Source organism: Notolabrus celidotus, chromosome 10 (genome assembly GCF_009762535.1).
Source record: "Notolabrus celidotus isolate fNotCel1 chromosome 10, fNotCel1.pri, whole genome shotgun sequence".
NCBI classification, from domain to species: Eukaryota; Metazoa; Chordata; class Actinopteri; order Labriformes; family Labridae; genus Notolabrus; species Notolabrus celidotus.
This window is the reverse complement of record NC_048281.1, coordinates 32,306,771-32,326,205: the sequence shown is the minus strand read 5'-3', so window position 1 is coordinate 32,326,205 and position 19,435 is coordinate 32,306,771. Positions and strand designations below refer to the sequence as shown.

Here is a 19,435-nt window from a genome sequence, read left to right as displayed (position 1 = left end):
TTCAAATTAAACCATGGCCTTCCATCCCACCTCCATCCAGACAAGTCTGTCCCTCACTCAGCTCGTAGTGAGATGCTTGACCAATCATTTTCTCCCTTATTTTTAGTGAGTAATAAACGTGGAATTCTCTTCTCGGAGGAAGAGTTTAACCCCAGCAGCCTCTGAGGGAGGTTATTCCTGTGCTGTCCACCCCTCACTGTCTTCAGCAGAGCTTGGCGCTCTCATTAGCTGCTTGGAGGTCAATTTATAGGCATTGTGGCCCTCAGGTTAAGGTTAGGATTTGGAGTGTGTAAGCTGATGCTGCATGTTTGCCTTGGCCCTGACCTGTATGGAGAATCCTTAACTACTGCTGTCTAAACACACGTGGAGGGTATGTACAGACGGACAGACGAACAGACACACAGCTGGTGAAGGGGTTGTCCTGGTTTTTGAGATTGATGAGATGTTTAAAAAAGACTCAGCATTTAAAGAAGTATGTCCTTTGTCTCATTGAAACAGGCTCTCCATCCACAACCCCGTTGTGTCTGTCTTGCATTGACCACTTATTCTAAAACTGGTCATCTATTAGGTATGAAAACATGTCCCCTAAGACTGCAAAATATGAAATCAAATCTTTGAAGCAGAATCAGGGTTTACTGCTGCTTGCTACTTCTGCTATCATTGAATTTATATAGAATCAGATACAAATAAACAGTTAAAGCTTCAAAACACAGAAAATAAATATGCAGATTATAAACAACAGGCGAACACAAGCTGTACAGTTGTGCATGACTCTGCAAGGTGATGATGAGAGCGTGCAACTGCTACATGACTCACAATATGTGGATCATTTTTGCATCATCATTTTTGTTTCCCTTAAACAAAACGATGATTTGGCATTCATTGGGGTCTCTACAAAACAAGATTTTTCTTACGGAGCCTGTTGGAGCTATTTCCATTGTTTCATACACTTGATTATTTAACTTTAGATAAGATAAGATATACTTTATTTGATCCCCCATTGGGGGAAATTCCTTTGTGACAGCAGCTTACAACATGGGACAGGGGAATAAAACAATGTACTTAGTTCAAAAATATAATAATAATAATAGTAATGATAAAGGTAAAACAGAAAGAGCCAAAAGCCGCTGAGAGGCTGACGTTGAGCCTAGTTATTTTCGGACGCGCTAAAAGCAAAAAATCACTATTGCACAAAAAAGTAAGTTTAACCTTTTATTAATGAAAAAGGATAATCAACTCATGATAAAGTGCACAAACAGAAAATAGTGTAAATAGCGGTCAACAAAAAGTACCCAGCTCACCCCCTCTCTCTACCTTCAAACAAAAGAAAACAGGTGGCCTAAATGAACTCAATATCCCCGCCCCTAGCACATGACCTGTAAACTACCTAATTGACTCATCCCACAATAAACCATATAGTAAACAAACAACAAAAATAACACCACAAAAAGAATACAAACAATATCCTACCCTAAACCTCAAAATAACATTATATAAACCCTTGAATCCCTTCATGGCTCCAACAGAATAGAACAAAATAAAATAGAATAGAATAAAAAAAGAATAAAATGAAATATGGTAAATATTACAGGTGTATGTTATTTATTTGTTTTTTTAAGGGGAATGTATGATTAAGTTTGATGCCATAGGTGTTATTATTAGTATATTTTTAGTACTCATATTGATAGTTTTGCAATGTGTGACGTGTATATAGATGAGCAGGTAAGAGTCAAGACGTGAGAGAGAAAGGGAAGTTAGCAAGGTATTTTACCCTCACTCGGTCTCAGCAGATGTGTGTCTAACATGAGTCTGGTCCTGCTGGAGGTTTCTGCCTGTTAAAGGAAGTTTGTCCTTGCCACTGTAACTTGCTAAATGCTGCAAAGTGCTCTGCTCATGGTGGATTAAGATGAGATCAGACTGAGTCCTGTCTGTAAGATGGGACTGGATCTGATCCTGTCTTGATGTTGGGTCTTTGTTAATAATAGAACATAGAGGACGGTCTAGACCTGCTCTGTTTGGAAAGAGTCTGAGGATAACATTTGTTGTGATTTGGCGCTTTATCAATAAAGATTGATTGATTAATCTGCCACTTTATTTATTTAGCTACTCAGGTGGTCTAAGTTATCTTCATTCAACTTTGATATTATACATTCACTTGCTCTTCATCTGAAAGAGCCTCACTAACACTTTGGAGCTCATAAGCATAACCTGAATATCCGCCTTCGTCCACTTCCTGATCTCAAAGAAGCAGGTTTGCGTTGAGCACGTTGGCATGATTGATATATTGTTGTTTTAATTCAGTGGTGGGAGATTAAATGACAGCTGCTGTCTAAACAGATGGGTGTCCAAGCAGCAGAAGGAAATGGAAAAGAAAGGGAGGAGGAGGGGTTTGGGTTGTGGAGGAGGTATTCCTGGACTGTTATTTCACATGGCGAGGCGGCAGGGGAGACTTAAGGCAGGATATATCACTTAAACCCAACCACGCGCCTTAGCATAGCGCAGGCGGCTGGCAGACGCTCAGCCGCTCTTCCTGGTGCAGAGGGTCCATCCTCAGTCAGGATCAACAATAATGAATAGAGGATACAGGAGAAGCTTGCTAATCCCCAATCCTTAAGCACGAAGGACGTTCAGGCTTGCAAAATTGTGAGATCTCTGAGATTGTCGACTGAAAGTGGTCATGAAGATACCATCGCAGGGATCTGCAAAGTGCTTTGTACCACGTCTGCACATTTTTGCTGAAAGAGGAGCTGAGAGTGTGAAACGTGAAGCCTAATTTGATCTGTTCTAGAGGGACTCAATAAATTATACCAGGGTTGTTTCTCAGCGAGGCATCGACCACAAATCCAAAACAGCATTTGTAACACAATACAAACAACTTAAGCATCCATCAGGGAGCGATCTGTGATGAGTAGCCTGTCACTAAACGCAGAACACAAAACCATCAAACACAAACAAAGAAATGCTTCGAGGGACTCAAACAGAGGGATGCATCTGTTGAAGAGAGCAGGAGCAACAACGATCCCTGTGTGAGCTCTCGACTGTTGTTAATTATATTATCTTAGTTATTTGTTATACTGTCATACTTTTACTCTTCAAAATAGAAAACCTCAGAGAACACTGTTGAAGTCGTTCAGCTACTCAATGCACTAGTTTTTTATTTTCAGAATAACATTCTTTCATATCAAAATGATTGATTTATAAATAAATACCTCCTTCAGAAGTCTATTTAGCTGCTTTACAGGGACAAACTCAATAAGAAGTGATTATCATTACTTACACAACCCCCCCAAAAAATGTCTCTTTCAGAAGTATAAACAGTATTAAATGCACAAATTATTCAAAAGCAGGGAAATAACATGTATCTAAAATGTAGATTAGGGCTGAACGATTTTGGAAAATAATCTAATTGCGATTATTTTCCTTAATATTGCGATTGCGATTTAGTATACGATTATTTTTTCAAGGTCCTCTTCATGTATTTTTCAACAAACACAAGTAATAAATCAATCTGTATTATAATAAACAATATCAGATTTATTATACACAAACTGTTCTTTCTCATAGGCTGGACTTCTGTTAAGATAAAGGCAAATGAAGCATGAATTAATATGAAAGACGGTTTATTTATCTACTTCAATTACAGTTGTAAACTTACTGAATCCTTTGACTTGCAGTCTTGTAAGTGTTCACCACAACTAATTAACAAAATTCTGCCAAACAAGTGTTTTCAGTTTAAAGCATGTTTGGATGTGAACCAGCCGACTGAAGGTGTTGCTCATAGAGGAGACGCTCAGCTGGGGGCTGCGGCTGAGTGACAGGTCTCTTTTTTTTTCCGCTGCCGGACTGATTCTGACCCGGTTGCGCTCCTGACTGACACCTGACCACGTAAACATGATTATGTTTCTCAATAAGAACCAGTAGACAGAAAACTGGACACTGTGAGTCTTAAATATGATTCTGTTCAGTTGTCCTGTTGCAGTAAATCCACATGTTGTCTGGGTCTTCACTGATTCTGCGTCTGCAGAGATTATTTATAAGCCTGCTCCACATGTTGATATTCAGCGTGTTGATTACTTTGTACGTCCCAATATGATCGTTTCTTCTGCTGAAGCCATTTTTAAAGGGGACATATCACGCTTTTTTCATCAATATATATTGGTCTAAGAGGTCCCCAAAACATGTCTTTAAAGTTTATGCTCAAAAAAACACTTTGAAATCAGATTTTGGCCTGCCTCAAAAGTCCTCTTCTTCATTCCTCATCAGAACACTCTGTTTTCCCTCTGACCACGCCCCCTCCGGAAGTGGATGTGCCTCGGCTCTCCAGCACGTTGATCTAATGTTTACATGTTGGCTGAATATACACGGCTGCTCAGAGATCGCGTTACTTCAACCCTCTGAATCTGATCCTGACGGAGAGGCGCCTGTAGCAGGACCTTTCTGAAGGATTGGTCACAGATTTAGTGTTTCTTGTTGTTTTATTTATCAGTATGTCGACGTGTGTCTTGGTACACAGCTACAGCTACGACATGTAGCTATGTAGCTATGCTAACTAGCGCTAGCACTTATCCATGATAAATAAAAATCATCCACTAGAACGTGGGGAGTAAAACCGACCTTTGTGTTTATTAAGACAGCCTACAACTAGCATGCCTCCCTCCTAAGCTCCTTGTTAGCACACATGTGTGCAGGTAATGAAAAACGGAGGGGGGATTCAGTGTTATTTCATACAGTCTATGGGCTGAACAAGCTCCGAGCTCTGACTCCGTGACAGACCGGATATTGTTGTTACGTAACAAAAACACAGAAGTCTGAAACGGCTCGTTTCACACACATTTACAGAAAGGTGGAGAAATCAGAACAGGGGCAAAATTGATTTTTTTCATTCTCGGGGGGGTTTGTAGACATGCCAGGGAAACATATTTCAGGTAGAGAACCATTAAAAAGTCAATTTTGCATGATATGTCACCTTTAACAAAACAACAAATCAAAACTTAGCGTGGCTTAAGTTGTTTTCTTCATCCCCCGCTCACACGTGTCTCGTTCTTCTGAGTTTTTTTGCAGTCGGGAAATCAGCTGAAAGGTGCATTACGGCCACCTACTGCATGCATGTCACGTAAGGCTGCGTCTGAGAACATGAAACTTTTTTCTTTTTTTTTTTTAATTGCAGCCTTTCCGATTTGAAAATTGCATTCTATTACATTGCGATGTCGGTTTGAATTCGATTAATCGTTCAGCCCTAATATAGATAGTTAATAAATACATAAAATAAGCTCTCCAGCTCTTGTGTAGGCTAATGCTGGGAGGATATTAGCTGTGAAACCTGGCGTTGGCGTCCGGGTGCAGCATGAGCGTAATTGTACACATGGCCATATGCAACTACCTGACTTGCAGGATGTAAACCAGACCATAGACTGTATAAAAAATGGACGTCAAGTCAAACTTTATTTATAAAGCACATTTAAAAAACAACCCCAGTTGTCCAAAGTGCTTTACAAGCTTAAAAACACAGTCAATAAAAATAGTAATTTAAAAAAGAATAGATATTAAAAACACAACAGATAACACAAGAAAAAGCCACAATAAATAAAAGCAAAATAAAAAGTTGGATGTCTCGCTCAACAGGTATTAAAAGCCAATGCAAGGAGATGCGTTTTAAGTACAGAATTGAAGTTCTCAATGGTCTGAGCATGTCTTATATTCAGAGGCAGACTGTTCCACCATGACGTCTCCCATCTGTTCCTGAAGCCCCACTTTTAAAGCCAATCGTCAGCTGGTGCCATATTGGAAATCCTGAACTCAACCAAACTTCATCCAAGCTCGTGTGAGGTAAAGAGGCGGGCCTTTAGCCTTTTCGCTAACAGCTACAAGGTGCCTGCCTGTCAATCAAGTCAGTCATGCCCTTATTTGGGCAACTTGTAAGTTTCATATCTTCGACAATACTGAGTTATAAGGAAATTTGCTCCCCATACAGTGTGTGCCGATAGAGAAATGAGCTACTCAGACCTGAACTGTTTTTTGAACCAGGCTGTAAACATGTTTATTTCTGCTGTAAAGATCGTCTTCTTTGAATGGGTGTGTATGTGGTTTCCTGTGTTTCTGCAGCCAGCCTCTAGTGGACGCTCGATGAACTGCAGTTTTTAACACTTCAGCATGGGCTTCATATTTTAAGACCGGAGGTTGATGCTTGAATTAGACACATGGCAGGAGTCAGGGGGGTTAATGTTAAGTTAAGTCTGGGTCTCGGTGGCCCGGTCAGTGATACATTCTTGAGCCAGCTCAGTCGACTGAGCAGGGACGCTGCTGATGGTGTTTTGTCCACTGGACATCAGTTTCTCCAGCGTTTCTCTCCATGCTTGGGCGCCACACTCCTGGACATGTTTCTAGTTCTGTAGCTTTCAACTTAGACTGATAAGCTTGAAATTCACATAACACAGATATGGAGAACTGAGAACTTTCTACCATTGTTGTCTCTGCTGCTTAGCTGACTGTCAAATCCCCTCAACACTGCCCCTGCTGGTCATGTGGATACTGCACCTCACGTCCATGTGGCATTCATTTTTGAGGATTCAAGCTGAGATGGTGAACCCTGCAAGTCTTAAACACATCAGCACATAAGCTTTGTTACCATGTGAACCTTAAGATGCTGACGTTAGCTTGTAGCTTGCATCCTTTAAACTCTTTGTCTACTCAATGAAAGGTTGTGAACAAGATGTCTGCAAATTTCAATAGAGTAATTTACAGCTGGTCTATCCTGTGGTATCAAAACGAGCAAACCCACAAAGATGACAGGATTAAAATTCAGGCGTTGACAGATTACGTTGTTGGGTTTTTCGTGGCCCACATAGTGCAGGCTGTCTCTAACATTCAGGAAGGCTCAGCCCACATGCTCCAGCAGTTGTTTTGTAGCCATGTGGTTAGTTTATGCTTAGCAGTGAATGCTGAATTACAGCCCATGAAGGACAGAATGAAAGCTCTTTACTGCCAGCTTTGCTCCTCCGTGCTTTGAAGTGGACCGCTGAGTTCTGATGCTGACTACCTGGACGAGGGTTCACATGTGAAGACGTAAAAAGAAAGTGGACTACCAGGTGTCTGTCTGGGCTGAAAGAGGGTGGTCTGCTGTGGTCAAATTAAATTAATGGCACCCTGACAAAGGGTTAAACTTGCAGTAATGGTTGTTTATCTGCCAAAGTAACAGCAGTTTTATTGGCTTGTGATAATTAAGTTATCCATCAAGTGTTTACTCGTCTGATTGGCTGTAAATTTGGCAACAAAGGCGACACTCCTCTCCTCTGTGTTTGATTTAAACTCCTCCTGTGGTCAGTGGTTTAAAGTGGATGTGTGTTAGGTGGGGTGAACATGTGTGTGTGTGTCTGGCCGCCTGTTTATCTGTCACTCCGTCTTATCTTTCCACTGGAAAATTGACGTGTCACATTAGTTATTCTTGAGCCTGCTGGAAGGGTTGAGATAGTAGCAGGTGAGGTCTTTTAAAAACCCACCAAACCACAGCCACATGTCCAAGTCACTCCGCGAACATTACTCATCCTGGAGGCATGTTCGCTGCACACACGCACTCTCACACAAACACACACATGCAGTCCATTTTCCCCCCTTTTTTTTTCAGGCAGCGGGGATTGCATGGTTGAAGTTGTAAATCCACTCGTCAAGTCGGCGAGGAGGTTTTCCTCAGAACTCAAGGCTTCAATGGGATTCTTGAAAATAAGGAAAAAGAAGTAAAAACTTTAACTTCACTTCATGTAAGAGGTTTTTCTGCTCAGTGCATAAATGTTTTATGACAATCTTGATTTTTTGCTGCCACATTAAACATGTTGCATGTTGTACTTACCCACATTTTATATCCAGGGAATAAACAAGACCCACACAGAATTTAAAACAAGCAAAAGTCCTTCAAAATACATGTTAACTGACCTTATTCTTGAAGTACTAGTTCCAAAGTGTTTCCCTGGTGAATAAGAATGTAGTCTTGTTGTCAAACAGGAGCGAAATTTGAAGACAAAGTGACTTCCTCCTTCTTTTATTATGTCAACCATCTCCTGCTAAAAGTTAGAGGTGTGATAAACACAAACTTTTAAAGGTACAGTGTGTCAAAATGGGAATATAAAGCGATTTCAAGCAGTCAGATTTTAGACTGAAACGCTCCCTTACTCACCCCTCCTATTGTTGAAGCAACGGTGGCCTTCAAGGACAAGAAGCTCCTGTGATGTATGACAAGTATGATCCTCCATTTGTCAAGATTCTACATCAAAAACTTCTACCAGTACAAATGATTTTACTCACAACAACAGCAGCCACTCTGTCTCTGCTGCTGTAGAAACATGGCGGTGCAAGATGGTGGCCCGCTCTTCATGTAGATGTAAAAGGCTCATTCTAAGTTACCACAAACAAAATTATTTTTATAGCTACGTGATTAAACAAAAATTGAAACATACCTATGAATATTATATTCCATCTCCTGTGAATATAAAGCGATATCAAGCAGTCAGATTTTAGACTGAAACGCCCCCTTACTCACCCCTCCTATTGTTGAAGTGATGGTGGCCTTTGAGGACAAAAAGCTCCTGTGATGCAAGGCAATTTTATTTATCAAGCACCATTCATACAAAGAGCAATTCAAAGTGCTTTATAGTTAAAAAACAGAACAGTAACAATCAACAAACGCACACAGAAAACACTTAAAACAGGACACATAATCACAACTGATCTTGTCTTAACTTAAATTAACCCTTTAATTAATCAATTCATCTCAGAACTTCTACCCAAGGATTAAGACTCACACATTGAAGGTTTTCTGTGTCAAGTCACATCCCGAAGCTTGCTTAGACGTGTTCACACCCCTGCAGGGTCCCCGACAGCCCAACAACATCGGTTTGTAAAATATGACATTATTGCAAGACAAGTATGATCCTCCATTTGTCAAGATTGTACATCAAAAGCTTCTATCAGTGCAAATTAACTTGCACACAACAGCAACTACTCCCTTCTTCTTTGTCACTCACTAAATACAAAAACTTGTATGTTATTAGTTTGTCCGCTCTGTGCTGCTGTAAAAACATGGCGGTGCAAGATGGCAGCCTCTGTGAAAGGGGACCCGCTGTTTTATGTAGATATAAAAGGCTCATTCTAAGTGAACAAAAAGAAAACTATTTTTATATTCAGGTGGTTAAACACTAATTTAAACATACTTATAAGCTATATATCCCATTTCTAAAAGTCTGTTCTTTTAAATGCTGCTAAATGTCACACACTGCACCTTTAAAAAACAAGCGTTTCATAATATTTTAAAGCAGATGGGTTCCTGAAGGAGGCATTTCTTTGTGCATGTCTCCTCTCCAGAAGCAGACTGTTTGCTTTATTATCTATAATCTCTATATAGGACAAGACTTAACTTCTTTTTCCTCCTCTTCTACGTACCTGTAGCTCTTTGCCTTGATATATACCAGGCATGTCCAAAGTAAGGCCCGGGGGCCAATCGCGGCCCGAGGTCCATTTATTTATGGCCCCAAGCTTCCATCTTAAAATGTGTTATTTATGGCACAGATATTAATCACCTTCTGAATCATCTTTACATTTGCAGTTTCTTTCAAGCGCACAAAAAAACTAAAGTCAATCCAGAAACGTCTCAAAAAGCTTCACATGGACTACTTGTATAAAGCCAAAGCTCTGGGAATTCTGCAAGACAGCAGTAAAGAAGAAACACAAGAACTCTTAAAGCTGACCGGTTTTTCAGCATAATGTTTTTATCATGATGTGAAAATGTTCTTGATGAACATTCAAAGTTCAGAAGTAGGGCTGAACGATTTTGGAAAATAATCTAATTGCGATTATTTTCCTTAATATTGCGATTGCGATTTAATATGCAATTATTTTTATGGTCCTCTTCATGTATTTTTCAACAAACACAAGCAATAAATCAATCTGTATTATAATAAACAATATCAGATTTATTATACACAACACAACTGTATACTCATAGGCTGGACTTCTGTTAAGATAAAGGCAAATGAAGCATGAATTAATATGAAAGACGGTTTATTTATCTACTTCAATTACAGTTGTAAACTTAGGCTACTAAATACTTTGACTTGCAGTCTATTAAGCGTTCACCACAACTACTTAACAAAATTCTGCCAAACAAGTGTTTTAAGTTTAAAGCATGTTTGGATGTGAATCAGCTGACAGCACACAGCGGAGACGCTCAGCTGGGGGCTGCGGCTGAGTGACAGGTCTCTTTTTTTCTCCGCTGCCGGACTGATTCTGACCCGGTTGCGCTCCTGACTGACACCTGACCACGTAAACATGCTATTTTTTCTCATTAAGAACGAGTAGACAGAAAACTGGACTCTGTGAGTCTGAAATATGATTCTGTTCAGTTGTCCTGTTGCAGTAAATCCACATGTTGTCTGGGTCTTCACTGATTCTGCGTCTGCGGAGATTATAAGCCTGCTCCACATGTTGATATTCAGCGTGTTGATTACTTTGTACGTCCCAATATGATCGGTTCTTCTGCTGAGGCCATTTTTAAAGATCTCAACAACAAAACAAGAAATCAAAACTTAGCGTGGCTTAAGTTGTTTTCTTCATCCCCCGCTCACACGTGTCTCTTCCTTTGGAGATTTTTGGCCGTCAGCAAATCAGCTGAAAGGTGCATTACGGCCACCTACTGCATGCATGTCACGTAAGGTTGCGTCTGTGTACATGAAACTTTTTTTTTTTTTTTTAATTGCAGCCTTTCCGATCTGAAAATTGCATTCTATTACATTGCGATGTCGGTTTGAATTTGATTAATTGTTCAGCCCTATTCAGAAGACACAAAAGAGGAGACAAGACAAGATCAAAATTATGAAATCGGACAGAAAAGGCAAAATTTGATGAATAAAAATTGTTCAGAATGCAGGAAAATAATTATTTAGTTCTTTAAATGTTGTCTGCTGGTCAGAAAAGTCTTAAAAACAACATAAAAAAGAAGTGTGTTGAAATCCAGATCGTGATCCTGCCATAGAAAAATAATGATACAATATTTTTTTCCACATTACCCGACCTTAATGAAAAACATTTTCCTCCAGAAGAAGATAAAGTTTGCTAATGTTTACGTGGCTTGTGGAGAACTGAGGACTTCCTAGTTACTGATTTATTGAGAAAAAAATTAAAATAATTATTACTAAATTAGGGATGTACATTTTAAGTATTTTCCGTGATCGATTTTTGGAAATTTTAACGATCCATTATCGATTAATTGATAAAAAAAATCATTATTATTCTTACGTCAAAAACAATGCCAAATACGTTGTTTTCACCCTAAATTGTATTTTCTAAAGCAACAAAATGCATATAACTGACAGGATTGAATACGGGTACATGTTTGACACGCAGAATATCAACAATCAGGCTCATTAAAATATTCTCCGCGGACATAATCTTATAAAGTGAAGGCTCATAATACTAACAGAAAAGTACTTCAGACTCACAGTGTCCAGTTTTCTGTCTACTCGTTCTTATTGAGAGAAATAAACATGTGTATTCGGTCAGGTGTCAGCCAGGAGCGCAACCGGGTCATAATCAGTCCCGCTGGAGAAAAGCTCAGACGGCTCTGATGTTGCTGCTCTGTAAACGTAGCGTACCAGAATTTCCCACCTGTCTGTTGCCTTCATATCCAAAGTTGGAAATATCCTGTTTAAAGCTGTCAACCTTTGTGTCCGTGTCGTTGTTGGCAGCAGTTTTGTATTGATCCTCTTTAAAAAAAAAAAGCGCACGTGGAGACCTGACGCACAGCCGCAGCCCCCAGCTGAGCGTCTCCGCTGTGCGCAACACCTTTAACAGCTGATTCACATCGAAACAAGCTTTAAACTTAAAACACCTCCCTGATAGATGAGTGTAATATGAGACCACATGATGTTTGTTCCACGGGACGGAAAATTGATAACAAAAATGTGTGTTTCGAGTAATTTCTTAACAATCAATGAATCGATAATCGATTAATTGTGGTCATCCCTATACTAAATAGATATTTCATATTTAACTTTTATGATTCCTAAGTCTCAGTAGGAGTCACTGGCCCTGAGGTATTCTGACAACATCAAATGTGGCCCTCTTTGAAAAAAGTTTGGACACCCCTTATATATACAGAGGATACAATATAGGATAATCAACCATTGTGGTTCACTCTGTAAGACCTTACCTGGATTATCCAAACTCAACATCATAAAATGGAATAAAACTCAAAACATATTCCAGCTTTCTTAAAATCATCAGATCTGGTTTCTGATATCAAATCAAGCATTTTTGAAGGTTGTCCCCTCGGCTCTCTCTTCTCCTGCTGCTTTAAAAGTTGTTATTCTCAGCCGGCTGCTTACGAGTCTCTGACGGTTTCATATCCAGTGATCTAATCTGATTCAGATGATGTTATCAAATTGAGTCGTAAGGTCTGAAAAGACGACGTGGACAAGCAGTACTTGGTGTGCTTGTGGACAAATAAAACCTTTCATCTGATTTATTATAATTGGAAAATATTCAGTTATAAAACGCTTCTTGTTTTTTACCTGTCAGACCCGTTTTATGTCTCTGTCAGGCCGCACACAGTTGACTGTGTAATCCTGTAGTTATCATTCCTGAGGTCTCCTGTGATGATCTTTGAGGAGAGCTTGTGCAACCGAGGTGGTCCCTCTCTGCAGGGACAGACTGCAGGACGTGGTCAGTCCTGAGAGGCTGTGACTCTAAGTGAGACTTGATCAAGTTGTAGACCAGAAGGGTGAAAATATGTGACAGAAGAAGCATTTGAATTAAAAAGTTGAACCCTGACCCACATGATCACTGGTCTCACTTTTTACAGTGTTTCCTCCTCTTCCCGGAAAGGTTCAGTCAGAGGTCTTCTGCCTCACCACGGCTATTTTTAACAAGGCCCGAAAGCCAAGTAGTGGACACACACGCACACACTCACAGACACACACACAGAAACACACACACACACATCCCACAGACCCTCAGACAGGTGCCAACTTTTGTGCCGAAAAGTGTGTTGTGGTGTGTTGTGGCGGGGCGTGTGCTCGGGGAGTGACCGTGGGCTGGTGTCAGAGGAATGTGTGACCTCGCCGGCCTCTGCCGCTGTTTGGCTTTGATCGAAACATTCCTCCAGAAGTTTCCACCTCCTGCTGTCACCGAGCCGGAGGACACCGATACGCTTTATATTTGATTCTGAGCGCGCTGTGTTCATGATGATGAGAGGAAATATGTCGCAGCTTCTCCAAAACAGTGTTTGATTATTGTACAAAATATAGGAACAAACATGTACAAGGGAAACATTTGAATATCTTTCATTTTGTTATAGATCTAGAAGTTTAGATGTGATTAGAAGTTTTTAAAGTATTGTGTCCTCAAAAGTAAACCCTAGATGTTGAACTTACAGGTTGACCAGCTGGTGGTCAGTTATTACAAACTCATGTCATGCAGCCAGATTTTGAAACCTGCTCACAAGCTTCATTTTAAGTTTTCAATGGAGATCCCAAAGTCTAAAAATAGATTAAACAAGCGTTAAACAAGCGTCAGTGTTGGCCTTGCGGTGTAAGCGTGCGCCCCATGGACAGAGGTTATAGTCCTCTTGCAGCGGTTGCAGGTTCGACTCTCGGCCTCAACCATTTGCTGCATGTCTTCCCCCTCTCTCTTCTCCTCACATTTCCGAAATACAACTTAAAAAACAAACAATTTAAAGTAAAAGAGCCATATCTGATATATATAATAATACAAATTAAAAGACAAATAATAATAATCTTTATTTAGATGGCACTTCTCAAAACAGGGGTACAAAGTGCTTTACAAATGAGAAAGAAACAAAAAGACAATAAAATAATAATAATAATAATGCATTTTATTTATAGGCGCCTTTCTTGGCACTCAAGGTCACCTTACAACATTAAAAACAAACAGAGTTTAAATAACAAAAAGTAAATAAAATACAATTTAAAAAGTTTTAAGTGAATGGACAGAGGAGTTGTGGTCAGATGGAGTCAGCCAGTTTAAACAGATGAGTTTTGAGTTTGGATTTAAAATGTGGGAGTGAGTCAGTGTTACTAAATAAATAAAAAATAATACATAAATAAAATAAAAATAAAGAGAAATGTGAGGAGGATAAATAAAAGGAAATCAAACAATACTGGATGAATAAAAAACAAGAAAAGATCAAATATTTAAACAATAAAAAAATCTGAAATATAAAATCAGATTTTTAAAATCCAGCCAGTGATACTGACTGACAAAGAATAAAAACCTCTGGATTAAAACACACTCAGGTGACATCTGCTGTGAACGCACATCAATCAGTGTTGCTAAAAGAGGATAAAGAGGTTGCCATTCTGATTTCCTGGGGGAGGTTGTTCCAGAGGGTCAGGAGAGAAAAAGAAAGAAGAGAGGTTGTATTTGTTTGTTTTTCCCAAACACAAAGTCAGGAGAAGAGGCAGCATTCCAGAGGACAGGAACAGCAGAATCATCATCGACCGTATGTTGATCTTTGGGCTGAATTTATTTGAAGTCAGACGGCTGAAAGATCTGCTGACTTGATCTTCCACAGAGAAGAAATAAAAACATTTTGCTGGAGAGCGAACAAACTTTTTTAGAAATGTATAAAAATGAGACCCTTCATGTTTTAAGAGTGAGGAGTGAGATTGTTTGAAGCAGTTTGAGGGGATATTTGATGATCCAGGGAAACAGCATGTTGTAGGCGTGCTCTGGAGACTGGAATAAGGCCGGGAAGTGTTGTGGCTGCGTGGGGAGAAAGTGTGTGTGTGTTGTGGGTTTGTGGGGAAGCTTGTTGTGGCTGTTTGGAGACTCTTAAATGAGGAGGCAGACATTGTTGGTGTGTGGAGAAAAGGGTCAGCAGTGTCTGATTAAACTTCTTCATGTGTCTGGAACAGATTGTTTTCTGGTTGCTGATAGACATGAAGGGAAAGTTTGAAGTGGAGGGAAGGTGTCGTGGGTGTAAGGAGGGTTTTGTTTTGGTCTGGGGAAGCAGTCCGAAGGAGAGACGAAGTGATTGGCTGAGGAGGCAGAGGGAGGGTTACAGGGGCACCAAGGAGTCTCCAGGACTTCTTGCAGAGGAGTGGACAAAGAGGAAGAGCAACACAGAGTCTGGATTGGCTGCAGTGAGTGTTTTAAGATCCTGAGGAAACAGAGGAGAGAAATCTGAGTGTGCAGGAGGAGGGAGAGAGGTGAAGAAGAGGACAAGAAGGGAAAGAGGGAGTCAGCCGGGCGAGACAGAGGGTTAAGAGCGGAAAACAGGAGAAAGAGGTGAGGAGGAGAAGTGGACAAGAGGGTGAGAAAGAGTCTCTCTGTGGTTTTAGAAGCTGGCTGATGAAGAGCTGACTAAGGAGGAGGAGAGAAGGAGACAAAGAGAGGAGGGTGAGAAAATAAAGATTGATGGTGTTAATGAAAGGGAGAGCTGGTGAACAAGTGAGCAACAAATCAACTGCAGAGCTGCAAAACCAAAGACTGGAACACAGAGACGGAAATACTCAGAGAGAGGGAGCGCAGTGACAGTAGCTTGTGTTTCTTCAGTGTGCCACCCCTCCTCCTCCTCCTCCTCCTTTTCTTCTTCCTCCTCCTCCTCTTCATGCTGTTGTTGGCCTTAACTGACGGCGGGTCACTGGGGCGCCACTACATCGCCATGTTCGAGGCCACGCAGAACGTCATGCTGAAGCCTACGGAGACCTGGAGGGAAGCGCTGCTGGACACACGAGTCATGGACCTCTTCTTCACCGTGAGTATCCCGTCTGGTACGGGGTTTTTATTCCTTATTTCCACATCTAAAGGAGCTGAACTGTTTTATAAAGGTTTTGTGTTTTGAATCTTCTGAATGCTTAACGCTGGGTTGAAATGATGCATCAAGTCTCACATATTTTGGTTTTGGCGTCCTGGTTTTGTGTGTTTTTACTACGGCTTAAATGTGGAAAAATAACTAAATATAACAGCTGATGCTCTCAAACACCAGGATGGGACTTCTAAAAAGGAGTGGACTAAAAGACTGACTTGTGGACATTTCTCTGAAGCAGTTCTGACTTTATATTCTTACTCATGACTTCAGTACACTCTGAATCTGCAAGGAAAGGAAACCAGAGTTTGAGAAGGACTCATCTTTCTGTGTGTTTTGTCAAGTTTCTCTAAAGAAGAGATTTTGTTCTTGCTCCTCTGAATGTTTGGCGTGTTTCTGCACATGAACTCATCTTCAGCAGCTCTGTCAGGGAAACAGTTTGACACTAAATGCATCCAAATGAACTGGAGACGCTCAGTGAAGCAGACCACCAGACAACAAACGGTGCACCGCCAAAAACTTCCCGGGTGAAACTCCTGCTTCAGTATTTCTGTTCCAGGCGTCTGCTGACTTTAAAGTTGATTCAAGTAGTTTAGATACTGACTGATAAGTAACAAATGGACTGTATTTAAAGCCTCTATGTCCGGTCTGCAGGGACGACACTGTGACGCTGCAACACAGCATTAAAAAAACACATACATCAAACTAACTTAAAGGGATAGTCCAGTGTTTTTGAAGTGGGGTTGTATCAATCAATCAATCTTTATTTGTATAGCGCCAAATCACAACAGACGTTATCTCAAGACGTTTCTACAAACAGAGCCGGTCTAGACCACTCTATGTCCAATTATGAACAGAGACCCAACACCAAGACCGCCTTAATCCACCATGAGCATTGCACCTCGCAGTATTTAGCTAGTTACAACAGCAAGGACAAACTTCCTTTAACAGGCAGACACCTCGAGAGGGACCAGACTCATATTAGACACACATCTGCTGAGACCGAGTTAGGTCTTGAAAGACAGATAGAGGGGAACAAGAGACAGAGGGAGCGGTGATAGTGATGAGATGAGTAGTAGAAGCTGTTGCTGCTGGAGTCTAGATCGTTCACAGCAGGAGGACGATCACGGCAGCTCAGAGGAACCTACGGGACAAGGGAGCTCAGGGACACCAGAAAGGTCTATGGTTAGTAACTTTAATGGGACAGGCAGATTTGAAGTGAGTGATGAAGGGTTGGGGGGTAGGGGGTGAGATAGGATCCCAGTGTGTCAGTGTGTCAGTTCCCTTGGTAGTCTAAGCCTATAGCAGCATAACTAAGAGCTGGTCCAAGTCTGAGCCAGCTCTAAATATAAACTTTATCAAAGAGGAAAGTTTTAGGCCTCATCTTAAAAGTGGAGATGAGTTTTATGTCACTAGTAATTGTACGAGCCACAATAGATGCCTCTCAGCTTGGCTGCTTTAAGGAGAAACTCCAGAGAGGAACTGCCTGCAAGCTAGGCTACAGATTTCTGCAGACGGGGCCGATTCTGCAACAAAATTTAACTCATTTTGAAAGACTCTAACCCGAGCATTCATCTCGGTTTAGTTGTACCCTCTCCTGGGGATTTTTTCAGCACTCTTCTGTTTCCATCCATGTGACTGTGTGGGAGGATGCTGGTCAGATACAGTCCCTCATGTCCTTCTCTCCTCTCCTCTCCCTCCCTCTCTCCCCCTGCCCTCTGCACGGTGGTTTATTTATGATAAACAAACGGAAACAGTTCCTCTCTCCATGTTGGACAAACAGATCTCACTTGACCTCGTCTTTTTTGGCGCATGCTCCTTTCTTTTTTTTTTTACAAGTTTGTGGGTTTCTGGACGCGCCATTAAGCAGATTTATGGTCTCTTTACAGTGGGGTCGTGTTCTTGTGAGAGCGTCCTCAGGACCGCCCGCCCTGTGAGGTGAATGTGTATTTTGGTGCAGTGACTTTGTGTGTTTTAAGAGGCTGCCCACGCTGGGTTAGAAAACACTGTGGAAGAGAAATGTGGAACAACAAGGTCAGCGAGGTGCTCCACCATCCTCAGATACTCTGATCTGTCAGGCCTCATATCATGTCTCCTTCAGCCTTTACCTGCTGCTACCTGTGTCACTGTCCCACCACCTTTATGACCCCTGTCTCACTCTGCTCTGTCACTGCTGCACAGTCTCTCCATCAAGTGTGTGGAACTGAACTCTCAGTCTTGGATGCACGCTGCCAACTCCAAAAAAATATGTTCTTAGCAGTTTTACTTACAAATCTGAGAATCCATCTACCTTCAGAGCTTCACATGCAACACTTCTTCTAAAGTAACTGCAGAACAAATAACACATCCCCACTCTACAAATGTTCCAGTTTCATGAAATTGGAGAGTTCTTCTTTAGATTTATTGGTTTTCATGTGCTGTACATCAAAATGTGGAAACAATACGGATACCCCAGAAGAGATATATTACATGGTACTCCTCAGCGCTGTCAAGAAAACAAGAAAGCATGTTGGGTTTGTGAGATGTTGACGGTATGATTTTGTTGCACACTTGTTGCTGTGCTAAAATACTTCCTCTATAACCTTGAAAATGTTGCTTTAACGTACTTTTGCTTTGGATTGATGCTAAAAAAAGAAAACTTCTGACTAATGCTGCTCACTTAAACTTAGACAGCATCAGTAACAACCTCATATCATATCACAAAGTAACCGTTTTTCCCTCTATAACATCAAGAGGATCAGACCCTACCTGACAGAACACGCAACACAGCTCCTGGTTCAGGCTCTTGTAATGTCACGCATTGACTACTGCAACTCTCTACTGGCAGGCCTCCCTGCATTCACAGTTAAACCTCTGCAAATGATCCAGAACGCAGCAGCAGCACGTCTGCTCTTCAACCAGCCTAAGACAGCTCATGTCACTCCCCTGCTCATTTCGCTACACTGGCTTTCAGTTGCAGCTCGCATCAGATACAAAACTCTAATCATGACTTACAAAGCAGGAACCAAAACCGCTCCAGTTTACCTGGAACCCCTCATCCACGTCTACTGCCTTAAGAGATCTTAAAATCCATCCTTAGGATGTTGGTTTGGCTCAGTTGGTGGAGCAGGTACCCCATGTACAGGCTGCAGTCCTTATTGCACTGGTCGTAGGATTGATTCCTGGTCCTGGCATGGTTTGGTGCATGTCGATTCCCCTCTCTCCTATACATTTCCTGTCTTTCTCTCGAGCTGTCCGATCAAATCAAGGCAGAAAACCCCAAAACATCAATAAAAATGGATTCTTAAACACACCAGGAGCGATTGCGAGGAAGCTGAGATGGGCGTAGGTTTCTTTTCTTGGTTCTTGTGTCGTTTGTATTTCAGCGTTCATACGGGGGATTGAAATTTTATTTTATTTTATTGTATTTTATACTAAAATTTTAGATATTTAAAAGCTGGAAGAGAGAAAGAGCATCTCGTTTTTCCTGTATGTCTCGTATATACAGTGAAAATTGACAATAAAAACCTTTGAAACTTGAAATCCTTGAAAATGCTTGAATTCTAAATTTGTGTTTTCAAGTTTTGAAAAGGTCTTGAAATTGTAATTGAATTCCTCGCACAAAAAAGTGATCTTTCTAAACAG

General features: G+C 40.9%; 1 protein-coding gene across 1 annotated transcript in view; it reads left to right on the top strand.

Moving 5' to 3' along the window:
* xpo4 (exportin 4) overlaps positions 1–19,435 on the top strand; it is an 84,009-nt gene that overhangs the window by 15,251 nt on the left and 49,323 nt on the right. The window contains exon 7 of the mRNA XM_034693793.1: positions 15,648–15,760. Coding sequence (XP_034549684.1) covers positions 15,648–15,760 — 113 coding nt within the window. The remainder of the gene's footprint in view (positions 1–15,647; positions 15,761–19,435) is intronic.